This window comes from Meles meles, chromosome 5 (assembly GCF_922984935.1).
Source record: "Meles meles chromosome 5, mMelMel3.1 paternal haplotype, whole genome shotgun sequence".
Taxonomy (NCBI): Eukaryota; Metazoa; Chordata; class Mammalia; order Carnivora; family Mustelidae; genus Meles; species Meles meles.
The window spans coordinates 42563772-42578204 of record NC_060070.1 but is presented as its reverse complement, the minus strand read 5'-3'; the positions used below and the strand labels follow the sequence as shown (position 1 = coordinate 42578204).

The following is a 14433-nucleotide window of genomic DNA, read 5'->3' as shown; positions in this document are numbered from 1 at the left end:
AAAAAAATTAACATGACCCCTACCTAACACATACACAAAAATTAACTCAAAATGTATCAGAGCCCAATGTATTAAACTTCTAGGGAAAAAAAAGTAAGAAAAAATCCTTCAGGGCACCTGGGTGGCTCAGTGGGTTAAGGCCTCTGCCTTTGGCTCAGGTCATGATCTCAGGAACCTGGGATCGAGCCCCACATCGGGCTCTCTGCTCAAAAGGGAGCCTGCTTCTCCCTCTCTCTCTGCCTGTGTCTGCCTACTTGTGATCTCTCTCTCTCTGTCAAATAAATAAATAAAATCTTTAAAAAAAAAAATTTCAATTTTAAATATCTAAAGTGTTTTTACAATTTAAGTATTAGTTGGACACTAATACTTAACAAAGTATTAAACAAAGTATTAAAGATCCTACGTAAATTTGAAAAAAGCTACATGTTTTAATAAGCTTTCATTTGAATGTTACATATCGAAGTTTAAAAAGCAATTTGGAGGGGCGCCTGGGTGCCTCAGTGGGTTAAAGCCTCTGCCTTCGGCTCAGGTCATGATCCCAGGGTCCTGAGATCGAGCTCTGAGTCGGGCTCACTGCTCAGCCTGCTTCCTCCTCTCTCTCTACCTGCTTCTCTGCCTGCTTGTGATCTCCATCTGTCAAATAAACAAAATCTTAGAAAAAAAAAAAAAGAAAGAAAACAATTTGGAAGAAATTGTTGGGTGGCTCGGTGGGTTAAATGTCTGCCTTTGGTTCGGGTCACGGTCTCAGGATCCTGGAATCAAGCCTGGTATCAAGCTCCCTGCTCAGTGGGGTGTCTGCTTCTCCCTCTCCCTCTGCCCACCCATACTACCTGTACTCCTATCCGTGTCTCTCTCATGCGCCTGCTCTCACTCTCTCTGTATTTCTGTCTCAAATAAATAAATAAAATCTTTAAAAAAAAAAAAGTGGAAAATAAATGAAAAAATCTCAACACAAACCTCCAAGAAAAACATGAACACCGTACTAGGTTACAGACATAGCTCAGAAACATAGTAGAAAACTTCTACATATTTAAAACTTTGGGCTAAATAGCTTCCTTTCTATAAGAAGAAAAATAACAACAGCAAAGGCAAATGCCAGACACAATTAGAAACTACCTTGGATAGGGGCACCTGGGTGGCTCGGTGGGTTAAGCCTCTGCCTTCGGCTCAGGTCATGATCTCAGGGTCCTGGGATTGAGCCCCGCATCAGGCTCTCTGCTCAGCAGGGAGCCTGCTTTCCCCCTCTCTCTCTGCCTGCCTCTCTGCCTACTTATGATCTCTGTCAAATAAATAAATAAATAAAATCTTAACCAAAAAAAAAAAAAAAGGAACTACCTTGCATATATTAATTAACTCAATTAATTATCACAAAGCCCAAGAATTGCTTCTAGTATTACTACCATTTTATAAATATGGATACTGAGATCACAAAGGTAGTAATATGATGGTCCAGAATTTGAACCTGGGCAGTATGGCTCCACACTCTGTTATCTCAGTTACTATGCAATATGGCTTTTTACAAAGTAAAAACTTTCTTTCCTTCCAATGTTATGATTTCTTGACAACATACATGTGCATGCACACACACAAACACACCAAAAAAGTGGGTTATGCCCAAGTATATCAAGAATTACTTGGGGCACCTGGGTGGCTCAGTGGGTTAAAGCCTCTGCCTTCAGCTCAGGTCATGATCCCAGGGTGCTGGGATCGAGCCCCATATCTGGTTCTCTGCTCAGCAGGGAGCCTGCTTCCTCCTCTCTCTGTCTGCCTCTCTGCCTACTTGTGATCTCTGTCTGTCAAATAAATAAATAAAATCTTTAAAAAAATAAAAAAAATAAAAAATAAAAAAAAAAAAGAATTACTTGGGGCACCTGGGTGGCACAGTGGGTTAAAGTCTCTGCGTTCGGCTCAGATCACGATCCCAGGACCCTGGGATCGAGCCCACCATTGGACTCCCTGTTCAGCAGGCAGCCTGTCTTCCTTCTGAGAGCAGAGAGCAAACAGCCTTCCTCTCTCTGCCTGCCTCTCTGCCTACTTGTGATCTCTGTCAAATAAATAGATAAAATCTTAAAAAAAAAAAAATTACTTGTTAACACAGGTATCATTTAAAAAATATATTAGCTCACATCATAAGGGTGCAGAAGTAGGAGAGAGAGAAAAAGGGGCAGAAAACTTATTTGAATAAATAATGGGTAAAAACTTCCCTAACCTGGGAAAGGAAACATGCATCTAGGTTGAAGAAGCACAAAGAGTTTCAAACAAGATGAACCCAAGGAGGTCCACATGAGGACATACAATAATTAAAATGTCAAAGGTTAAAGAAATAATTTTAAAAGCAGCAATAGGGAAGTAAAAAGTTATGTACAAGGGAAACACCAAAAGGCTATCAGCTGAGTTTTCAGCAGACACTTTCCAGGTCAGAACAGAGTGGCATGATTTATTTAAAGACCTAAAGGGAAAAAACCTACAACCAAGAATACGCTACACAGCAAGGTTATCCTTCAGAATGAAGGAGAGAGAGTTTCCCAGACAAACAAGAATTAAATCATCCACCACTGAACAGACCTTACAAGAAAAAGAAGTTCTCTTAGACTGTGTTCAAATTTAAGTGACCATGAACTTAATATGGACTGCTATTTACTTAGGATGCCATACATGAATCTCATGGCAACCACAAACCCAAAACCTATAATAGATAACAAAAAATAAAAAGATAGAAAGTCATCAATCATAAGGAGAATATGAGAAAAAAAAAAGGAAAAAGAGAACTACAAAACAACCAGAAAACAATGAACAAAATGACATATCAATAATTACTTTAAAATATATATTAGCATCTACTGTACATCAGGGTTATTTTAGAAGACACTTTATATCAACATTTCACTACATACTTAACAACTACAAGAATATTATTTTCATTTAACATGAGAAAACTAAGGCTCAACATTTGCTTAATTTATGGAAGGCATGGAGTTACAAATTTTGAGGACCAAACTATAAATATCACTTGTCTTCCTCAAAAGCAATATACTCTTAACCACATGATGTTGTCTCCTGTTAGTTTATTTAGAGCTGCTAAGCTCAGTTTCACAATAACTTCCAAAACTCTCATTTTGCCTCATTTTCACCTAACTTTAAGTGCTAATGTTGGTTCTAATTTCCAAATATATCACTGAACCTCTAAGAGTTAAATATTACTTTTTAGATATAGAAGACTCAGACCTGTTATTCTGTATTATTATTTAAGTTTATATAATACATTCATCAAAAAAAATCAGTTATCCATAGACAAATGAATGGATAAAGAAGATGTGGTATATATACACAATGGTATATTACTCAGCCATCAAAAAAATGAAATTTTACCATTTGCAATGACTTGGATGGAACTAGAGGGTATTATCTTAAGCTAAATAAGTCTACCAGAGAAAAGACAATTATCATATGATTTCAATCATATGTGGAATTTAAGAAACAAAACAGAAGATCATAGGGGAAGGGAGGGAAAGATAAAAGAAGACAAAATCAGAGAGGGAGACAAACCACAAAAGCCTCTTAACTATAGGAAACAAACTGAGGGTTGCTGGAGGAGAGATGGGTGAGGGACTGGGATAACTGGGTGATGGGCATTATGAAGGGTGTGTGATGTAATAAGCACTGGGTGTTATACGCAACTGCTGAATCACTGTATGTTCATTAAATTTAAATAAATTTTTAAAATCAGTTAGAATTAATATCATTAAACCTTAAATAGCTCCAAAATACATGTACATTCATATTTTACTAGTCATATATCACATTCCATCAATTTTAATGTCATGGTTTTCTATTAATCACAAATTACTCATGTTCTTATTTCCAACATTTCAAACCAAGGTAACTGTAAGGGCAAAGTGAACACATTTTTGTGATCTTTCTGATCCCAAGCTGCCTCAAAGAAATCCCTAAATTGAACAGTAAAATCACTACTACTTTTTTTTTTTAGGATTTTATTTATTTATTTGAGAGACAAAGAGAATGAGCGAAAGAGCACAAGCAGGGAAGGGGCAGAGGAAGAGGGAAAAGCAGACTCCCTGCTGAGCAGAGAGCCCAATTCGGGGCTCTGAGATCATGACCTGAGCCAAAGGCAGACACTTAACCCACTGAGCCATGCAGGTGCCCCACTACTTCTTTAACCAAAAAAAATCTTTTTTTTTTTCTTTTTAGTTAAATCTCTTTCTTACAATTTCATTGTAATTATCAATTTTAGTTTTAAAAATAAATGTATATTTCAGATTACATGGGGCAGAGGCCTATGATTTTCAAAGCTCTTCAGAATACCACATAGATTTTAGCAACCCAAAGCAGCACATAAAAAACTTAAGTATGCCTTTGTCTGACTTACAAGAGGCTTGAGATGCTCCCTTCATCTACAGATTCATCAGTTAAAATTTCCTCTACTATTCTAGTGCCCATTTCCCCATCCAGAGTTGGCTTTTATACGACATGACAGATTAAGCTAGCATGCCTCTTGCCCCTCCTCAGTCTAATTTCATTTTAACTTGACAAGAAAATAACGTCCTTCTCTGGCTAGTCCACTATCCAGCAGGATAGAACTATAACATGAATCCTGTGGGTAGTTGCAAATTTTTGAGTAGCCACAGTAAAAAAGAAATAGGTAAAATTAATTTTTAAGATGTGCTATTTACTTCAAAACATTAACATGGAATCAATATTAGAAATTATTGATATATTATACATTCTACTATTTGTAAATTCTGTGAATTCTGGTATGTATTTTACACTCACAGAACATCTCAGTTCAGACGAGCCATGTCTCTGCTGCTCAGTACCCACATGCATAATGGAAAGCAGAGGCCTAGACCAAGAGTCAGCAAACTTCTTCAGTAAAGAGCCTGATAATAAATATTTTAAGCTTTACAAACCACATACAATCTGTCACATGTTCTTTTTTAACCATTCCTTAAAAGTATAAACACAGATTATACAGCAAAGTGATCATACTTAAATGCCACTTAACTATACATTTAAAAATGTTAAAATACTGAATTTTTAAAATATCAAATACTCTGTTGTAAACCTGAAACATAATATTGTATGTCAATTATAATTTAATAAATAATTAGATAATAAAAATCCAAAGGCATTTCCACTGGAAGACAAAAAAAGATTAGGTGAATTTTACATTATATATATATATTAGACCACAGTAAAAAATTTTACATATATAAATGCCATTCTTAGCTCATGACTCCTACAAAAACAAGCCATGGGCCAGATTTGGACTACAAGGAGAGTCCAGCCCCTGCTCTAGACAAATCTAACAGAACTACCTAACAAGAAAGAAAGTAGATAACTCGTGTGTGCTAAGGCATATATTTTTGTGTGTGTGCACACACATATATTTCATGTGATACTATTTGTACAAATAATCCAGAATTAAACTTAATCCAGAATTAAACTTAGTGTTTTTTTTTAATATTTTATTTATTTATTTGACAGAGAGAAATCACAAGTAGGCAGAGAGGCAGGCAGAGAGAGAGAGGGGGAAGCAGGCTCCCTGCCTAGCAGAGAGCCCAATGCGGGGATCGATCCCAGGACCCCGAGATCATGACCTGAGCCAAAGGCAAAGGTTTAACCTACTGAGCCACCCAGGTGCCCCTAAACTTAGTTTTTTTAAGGATTATAAACAAAGTACAAAATACAATGAAAACAGGAAAAATATCTAATATATACTATAAATAGATTTTGAAATTAAAGAGACAACACAAGCAGGTACCCCATGCTAGAAAAGACTATCATACATATCGTTTGTAAACATGAAATAAGAGAAACCCAGGCAGTCAGTTAAGCATCCGCCTTCAGCTCAGGTCATGATCCTGGAGTCTTGGGATGGAGTCCCTCATCAGGGACAGCCTTCTTCTCCCTCTGTCTGCTGTTCCCCCTGCTTGTGCTTACTTTCTCTCTCTCTCCCTAACAAATAAATAAATAAATCATAAAAAAAAAAAAAAAAGAAAGAAAGAAAGAGGAACCCATATATTTATTTGCTCCTCTACCTACAAGGGCCACTAATATATTCAATATTAGATAACTAACAGTACATTTCATTTAGAGTATTCCTCAATTTAAAAACCATTTCTATACATATTTTCTCATTCAAAGCTTCAAATAAACCCTTTGAAGTAGAAAACATATAGAGTTATTTAATAAAAGATGGCATGGGGCACCTGGGTGGCTCAGTTAAGCATCTGACTCAGTTTCAGCTCAGGTCATGATCTCATGGTCCTAGGACTGAGCCCCACATCACGGTCCATGCTCAGCAGTGAGTGTGCTTGAGATTCTCTCTTTCCCCTGCTCACACATTGTCTCTCTCTCTCTTTCTCTCTCAATAAGTAAAAAAAAGGGGGCACCTGGGTGGCTCAGTCAGTTAAGCCTCTACCTTCGGTTCAGGTCATGATCTCAGGGTCCTGGGATCAAGCCCGCATGGAGCTTCCTGCTCAGCGGGGAGCCTGCTTCTCCCTCTCCCTCTGCCTGATGCTCTGCCTGGTTGTGTACTCTTCTCTCTGTGTCAAAAAAATAAATAATCTTTTTTTAAAAAATAACTAAAAAAAATCTCTTCAAAAAAAGGTGGCATATATTACTACCAACTATGCACCTTATTCAAGTCAGTGAAGGATAAAACTAAGTCTTCAACTTCTATCTCTGTGCTCTTTCTACTTCTCAGTACAGTTTTTCTAATACAACTTTCTTCCCTTCTCAATCCATTCAATCAACCAAAAAATCATGAAATATCTTTAGAGAAAAAGTACCAAAAAATGAAAATTTCAATCAACAGAAGCTACAGATCTCTCAAGAGCATAAAACACAGCCAATACTATTCATTCACTCAAATCATTCAATATCTACCAGTATAAGGACTTGCTAATTACCACTGATAATAAAGGTACAAAAGACAGACTTGCTCCCTGATCTTGTGAAGCTTACAGTATAACAGGAGATACAAAAGCAAAATAATTAAAAAGAAAAAAGTTACTTCTGATAATGAAAAGTGATATGACAGAAATAGTGTGCTGTGACAAGAGATATCTCATTTCTAAAAACTGATTTTACTGAAATATAAGACATACAACTATTAAATCTTCAATTAAACAAAATGATTTCACCTGTATCTGAGACTACAGTGGCTTAGTGTTTAATCAATTCACCTATATAACTAATATAAATCTCTTACTGTTTTATTTTTAAGAAATTCTGTATTTCTATCTATATAATTTGGCTTTACAATTAGGAAATAGACCCTCTTCTACAATGTTTTAGAATCTGCAAAACTGTCACTGTTGCCCCCAGGCCTTGGCCAGGCTAATCAAAATTCCTAGGTAATACCTTTTATTGCTAACTCTATCCAGGTCTCATATTACATTCAATTTCAGAGATCCTTTTATCTAAGTACTGCTCCTAAATACAATAAATAAAGAGCCAATAAACTATGGAATAAGGATAATAAAAAGAGTCCCACACTCCATCACAACATGGCTTTAAATAAGAAGTAGAGAACTTGGCGAGAGAGAATCCCAAGCATAGAGCCAGAAGAGGGGCTTGATCTCAGGACACTGAGATCACAACCTCAGCCAAAACCAAGAGTAGGACACAACCAACTGCACCACCTAAGTGCCCTGGGCATATGACTCTTAATCTCATGGTCCTGAGTTCAAGCCCCAAGCTGGGTGTGCAGACTACTAAAAAAAAAAATAATAATAGGGGTGCCTGGGTGGCTCAGTAGGTTAAGCGTCCGCCTTCATCTCAGGTCATGATCCCAGCATCCTGGGATCAAGCCCCACCAAGGTAACGGCTCAGTGGGGAGTATGCTTCTCCCTCTGTCCCTTCTCTCCACCCACTCTCATTCCCGGCACATGCTCTCACTCTCTCTAATAAATAAATATAATCTTTTAAAAATAAATAGATTGGGGCGCCTGGGTGGCTCAGCGGCTTAAAGCCTCTGCCTTCAGCTCAGGTCATGATCTCAGGGTCCTGGGATGGAGCCCCGCATCAGGCTCTCTGCTAGGCGGCGAGCCTGCTTCCTCCTCTCTCCCTCTCTGCCTGCCTCTCTGCCTACTTGTAATCTCTGTCTGTCAAATAAATAAATCTTTAAAAAAAAAAATAAATAAATAAATAAATAGATTAAGGAGGGCATGTGACATAATGAGCACTGGATATTATATAAGACTGATGAATCACAGACCGTACCACTGAAACCAGTAATCCGTTATACGTTAATTAAAAATAAAGCAATTTTTAAAAAAAATAAAACATAAATAAATAAATAAATTGATAAATCAGCATCAAGGGTTCATGGCTTTTAATCTGTTACTCTAACTCCATGGGCTCCTAGATCATTCTACAGCTTCCTGGGGCTCTTTTCACCCTATAGATCACAGGAAGTCCCTCTCCCGTGCTATTGGCCTTCAATCCTACTGTGCAAGAAAGATCTGGCACTGGTCCAGAAAAATATCTCACATAAATGTTTTTCCTCACAGAATAAAGTATCCTAAGACACAGTAGGTATCAAATAAATACTAAAAGGGTCTCCTTTTGTTTTGGTGGAGCAAGGTTCCATGAGAAAAGAGGTATTTCCATTATCGGTCTAAACATCTTAGCTCAAATCACTGTAGCTTATCATTTAGAGGTCTGACAGTATTGAGAAGACATGGGGCAAGGGGTATACAAATGCTCAGTAAAGGGAAAATAAACAAAGGTAGGATGGGGGATTACAAATGACAAATTTTATATACTGTTATTTTCCCCAAGGTTTGCCATGATCATAGCCTGGATATTATGGAGATGACGGGGTAGAAAGTAAAAAATATCCGGAATATGAAACTCATCAGATTAAAATTATACCTCACTCCCAAATCCCCAGGACATTTATAGTATCAAGTCTGGAGATGGGCATCTTTGCTCCTCACCTTTTTCACTCCTTCTCCACTCAGAGGTAGATAATAAACCTAAGACACTGTTACAATATTAAATATCTATTAATAAACCTTAAGACATTGTTACACAGCTACTATATATCAAGGTGCCTAGGTGGCTCAATTAAGTGTTCGAATTTCAATCTCAGTTTAGGTCTTGATCTCAGGGTCATGAGTTCAAGCCCTGTACTGGACTCCACACTGGGCATGAAGCCTACTTTTAAAAAAAAAAAAAAATACACAAACACATACACACACACATCAACAACTTAACTTCTGTTAATCCTTACTACCAATTTAATAGATTATAAACTTATTCTAATCTAAAAAATTAAATATAATTTTAACATTCTGAAAATAAGCAACAAGTTAATTTGTATTTATCCTTCAAAAATATACATTCGTAGGGAGGAGGTTATAGAAGGGACATATTATCCAAACTGTCTCTATCTGAATCTTTAACTGTATCCATCCTTAGAGATTCATCCTTGTAGAATGAATATGCCTAGAACACACAAGGCAAACTTAACTTTATTATTTTATGTCTGTATATGGCTTAAAATTTTATCAAGTATTAATATTAATTTTTTAGATTAGTTCATTTTTAAATTCAAAATAGTATGAAAAAATTAACATATATAAAACATACTTATTGTTTAACTATTTGCATTCGCTATATGAAGCGTTAATGTAACTGCTTTTTTTTTTTTAAAGTAGGTTCCACGCCTAGTGTGGAGCGCAATGCAGGGCTTGAACTCACGACCCTAAGGTCAATACTGAGCTGAAATCAAGAGTCAGATGCTCTACCGACTGAGCCAGCATATTGGAGCTCAGGCACCCCAATAAAACTGCTTTCTAACCAAAAGAATAAAATCAAGACCACAATGATGGTAATGGTTGTTACTTCTAGGTGATAAAAATCACTCTTTAATTTTATTTTCTTCTTTTCGTTTATGTTATTTTCTGAACTTTGTTTCATGAACCTGTGTTATCTACAAATCCCTCCCCCAAAAAAGCTAGAAAATGCTGAGTTGAAAGGAAAGATGATTTCCAACAAAGACTGACAAATGAAAGAAAATATTTTGATATATTCCCTATTAAAAAAACAAAATGTAACTACTAAAAAGCATATCATGTTGAAATAGTATCATTATATTCACCTAATATTAAAATCAAGTTCTATCTGCCCCATTCCATATCTTCATATGTATCTTTTAAGGTCACCCCAAGCAAGATGCAGAAGATAACATGATATGAAAGGTGTAATTGACATTTTGACATCAAAAACTCCTCACAAAATTTAAATGCAACCTAATTATCTTCAAAATAATATTTAAAAACCAAATGTGAAACAGCATCTCAAAAAATTTCTGCATCTTCATTTTTATTGCAGCATTATTCATATTAGCCAAGATAAAGAAACAAAATAAATGACCATCAACAGATGAAGAAAGAAGATGTACTATATAAATAAACAATGGAATCATACTCAACCATGAGAAAGAAGGAATTCTGCCATTTACAACACAGATGGACCTTGAGGACATTATGCTAAGTGAAATAAGTCAGTCAGAGGAAAACAAATACTATATATCACTTACATATGGAATCTTAAAAAAAAAAAAAAAAACTGATAGAAACAGAGACTAGACCGGTAATCACCAGGGGCTGAGAAGGTAGAAGTAATGGGGAGAAATTGGTCAAAGGATATAAACTTCCAATTACTAGACAAGTTCCAGGGATCTAATGTACATCATAGTGATTATAATAAAGAATACTGTACTATGCACCTGAAAGTTGCTAAGATAACATATCTTAAATATTCTCACCACAAAAAAGAAATGGTCATTATGTGAAGTGATGGTGGTGTTAGCTAACAGTAATCATCTGACAATATGTTTAAGTGTATCAATCAACACATTATACACCTTAAATTTCCATAATGTTATAATGGAATCTCAATAAATTTATCTTCAATAAATTCGCAATAATGTTACAATGGAATCTCAAAATATTATAATTGTATCTCAATAAAGCTGGGGGGAAAGCTAACCATATAAATGCTATCTTAATTCTCTGAAACATTTTCATTATGAAAAAATTAATAGGAAAAAGCTAATATTAACATCTGTTAAAATAGTTACTTCAACTATTAAACGTTTGCCGAATAAAAAAATACATATGGCAAAGCTATAAAAATATGTTTACAAAAGAGAAAGAAAAGTTAAATGTTGAGGAAGCATAAATTTATACTAATAAAATTTAAAAGTGTAGGAATATGAAACCTGAAGCTAAGCTTTGTTGTAAGAATAAAACACCCGTAAGAGGGCATAAAATTACAAAAAGTATTAGCAAAGATTAAGAGAAAAACTATTCAAAGGAGCAAAATATAGAACAAAATATTCTAAGAAATAAAATATCAAGGAGACTTGGTAATTTTTAGATTATAAACTGACAACACATCTGTTAGTTTCAGAAGTGCTCAACTACCACTAAACATAAGGTGATGGGCACCAGACATACCAAAAAGTACAGTATTATCAAGAGAAAACACTTTCAAACTTCAATTTGGTATAGACTAAGTCAAATTAACAGAACTCTGGGGGGCACCCGCCTGCTCAGCAGGTGGAGCATGCAACTCTCGATCTCAGGGTTGTAAGCAGGAGCCCACACTGGCTGCAGAGATTAATGAAAAATAAAATCTTCTAAAAAACAAAAGAGAAAAAAAAACCTCTGAAACCAAAAATTTAGCAGAATGAGAGAAACTGAATTACATAACTAAGAATACTTGTAAAATAAAAATGATGATATTTGAAACATGATTATTTTGCTGTTCAAGTCAGAAATTCACACTCCCAAGAGTACAAACCTTGTCTAACAACAAAGCAGTATTCTTCAAGCATTAGAGTTATTTGTATAACTTTATTTAGAAGTCTAACTTACCGAGTACCATCTGCTTTCCAGCTTACTTTATACGGCTTCTGCTCCAAAAGTTTAATATTTTGCTTGTCCATGGAAACAGGCTGTGCTCCAGGGAATCCAGACCTTAAAGAAGAACATTTTATTACTATTATAGCTGGCATCCATACAAGGCAATACATCTCAAACCACTCTCACATTAGTCATACATTTATCACAACATTCTTCCTATCATGAGATTAATGTCAACTGGAACATCAACATTCCCAAGAATGCTAACAAAATATTATCTATTATCTTCTGGACATTTCAGACTCAAGTTAACAAGATTCTAATCACCACTAAATACTGTAACCACTGAGCTTCTTAAATATTAATATTCATGATCTAATAGTAAAGTAGGTATGTTTACAAATCTTCTACTTCAGGAAGAAGTTTAAATCTCGTTTGCCTTAATTATTTTACATTACTCTAGACCCCAAATTCCTCCATCATGACTCCACCAACTTGGCAAACTCCAAAAGGTTGGCAAAATTCTGCTTAAAAGATGCCCAGAAGTGACAAAACAGGAGAAATATAAGTCAAGATTAAAGTACACTGGCAAGGACTTAGCACAACATTAAAATCAATATTACTTCATCATCATTTTAATCTTTTAGTTAAAATTATTTCTAGCTAACTGATCTGTATGTACCAGTGAAAAAGTTCTTTATATTAGGAATTTTTAAGAATTATCCATCCTGTTTCATCATGTTCTAGCTGTGCTACAATTTTCTGCCACAGATGGCTATGACCAACAGAAACGACCAAAGACCAAGACTTCAGAGCAAAAGATTAGAGCAGGGCCATAAACTCTCCAGAATCCCCTCCCATGAAATGTCTGATAAATATTTTCAAGTCATGGTAGGGGGCAAAACACAATTAAAGCTGATCCTCTAGGTCTCAGAAAACTGGATTACAGAAAAACTAGAAAATGAGGTACATTCAAGTCTTCAAGTCTCACTTCTTCTCCCTTAGTAAAATGATATGGGCAACCCAATCATTAATCAGCAACAGAATTAAACACACAAAACAAATACTAGATAGTGACAAAAATAACTTTCTATTCAGTTAGGAAGACATGTTTGAGTCATTTACTCTTGATTCAACTGTCTAGTAATCTAATTTGTTTTTGTTTTTGTTTTTTCTAGTAGTCTAATTTTAACTCAATTGTTGATCATGAGAAAAATCTGATCAACTCTTGCTTGATATCTTTTTAAGCACTCTAGGTAAATATTCAAACTTCAAAGAACAAAGAAGCTAAGTCAATGTTTGCATTAACGTTAAATGTTGCACAACACAAGTTTTACTTAAAACTTGAAAATGTTTATTACCCTTCCCAGCCACAGAATTGATGACACTTCTGCTGTACCTCTCCTAACTTTGGTTGAGTTGTTACTTGAGTCACACCTTTAACAGTTACACCTTCCAGGAAAATAGCACCCTTAAGATAAAAGGAAGAGAAAAATATTTTGTCAGTGTTCAGAATCTATTCACAAAGACCAGACTGAGAAATAGATTTGCTTATTTTCACAAGTCTGCAAATATATGAAACAGAAACGGTCTGCTCCAGAAAGCTCTATAAAATCCCCCTGGGATTGACTGCACATTTGCTTTCCTTAATCCATCACAGGTTTTACAATGTACATATATAGCCCAATGTCTATATCATACTGCCAAAGCACTCCATGGTTACTACTTATTAATAACAGCAATAATAACTTACCTACCGTTTACTCAGAGCTAGGCAGAGGCTCTGACATTCTACATTCTACAAATATTTTCTCAAATCCTTACAACAGCTCTGAAAAGCAGATTTTATTTATTTTACAAATAAGTAAATGAGACTATATGCAATTTATTCAGGAGGTAAAAATAGAATCTGAATCCAGGTCCACAGTATACCATTCACTAATGATTCTAACTGGGGACAGAGAGAGGAGCTGTACCACTGATGGAGTATGGATTTTAAAGGGATAAATACCCACAATACATACCTGTGTAAACTAGAATAAGAGTGTAACAGTAGACAAAATGGCTAAACTACAGTCATTGGATGTAACAAACACTATTACTCATCACTGAATTTTTAATCTAAATTTTTTAACTCAGAACTACATAAAGTGTTTTATTGTATTTCATAGCAAGCATATTTTTAAAATATCACAGAGAAGTGAAGCAGATGGAGAATTTATATATCAAATAAATACAGAACACTCCTGGAAATTTTAAAGACTAAAAATACAGTCTAGATTCATGCTACAATTACTTTCAGACCCATAAAAGGGCTGGCATCAGTCTCAAAAATCCATAAAACAACTCTAGCTGTTAACGTAATTAAGGAATAAAAAATATGGTCTACAAGCTGCAATGAACAACCTTCTGGCACAGATTTGGCAACTCGAGCCACTTAGGAATGAAAAAAAAGAACATGGTATTTCATCCACATGCGTCCCTGTCAAATCTAGAAGAGTCCTGAGTCAATCCAGCAGACACTAGTTCT

General features: G+C 35.4%; 1 protein-coding gene across 1 annotated transcript in view; it reads right to left on the bottom strand.

Annotated features, from left to right (window-relative positions):
* The window catches only part of RNGTT (RNA guanylyltransferase and 5'-phosphatase), a 319479-nt gene that overhangs the window by 265693 nt on the left and 39353 nt on the right, over window positions 1-14433 (bottom strand). Inside the window, exons 7-8 of the mRNA XM_046006576.1 lie at window positions 13265-13374; window positions 11916-12017 (exon numbers count right to left, since the gene is read on the bottom strand). Of these exons, the coding sequence (XP_045862532.1) occupies window positions 11916-12017; window positions 13265-13374 (212 nt within the window). The remainder of the gene's footprint in view (window positions 1-11915; window positions 12018-13264; window positions 13375-14433) is intronic.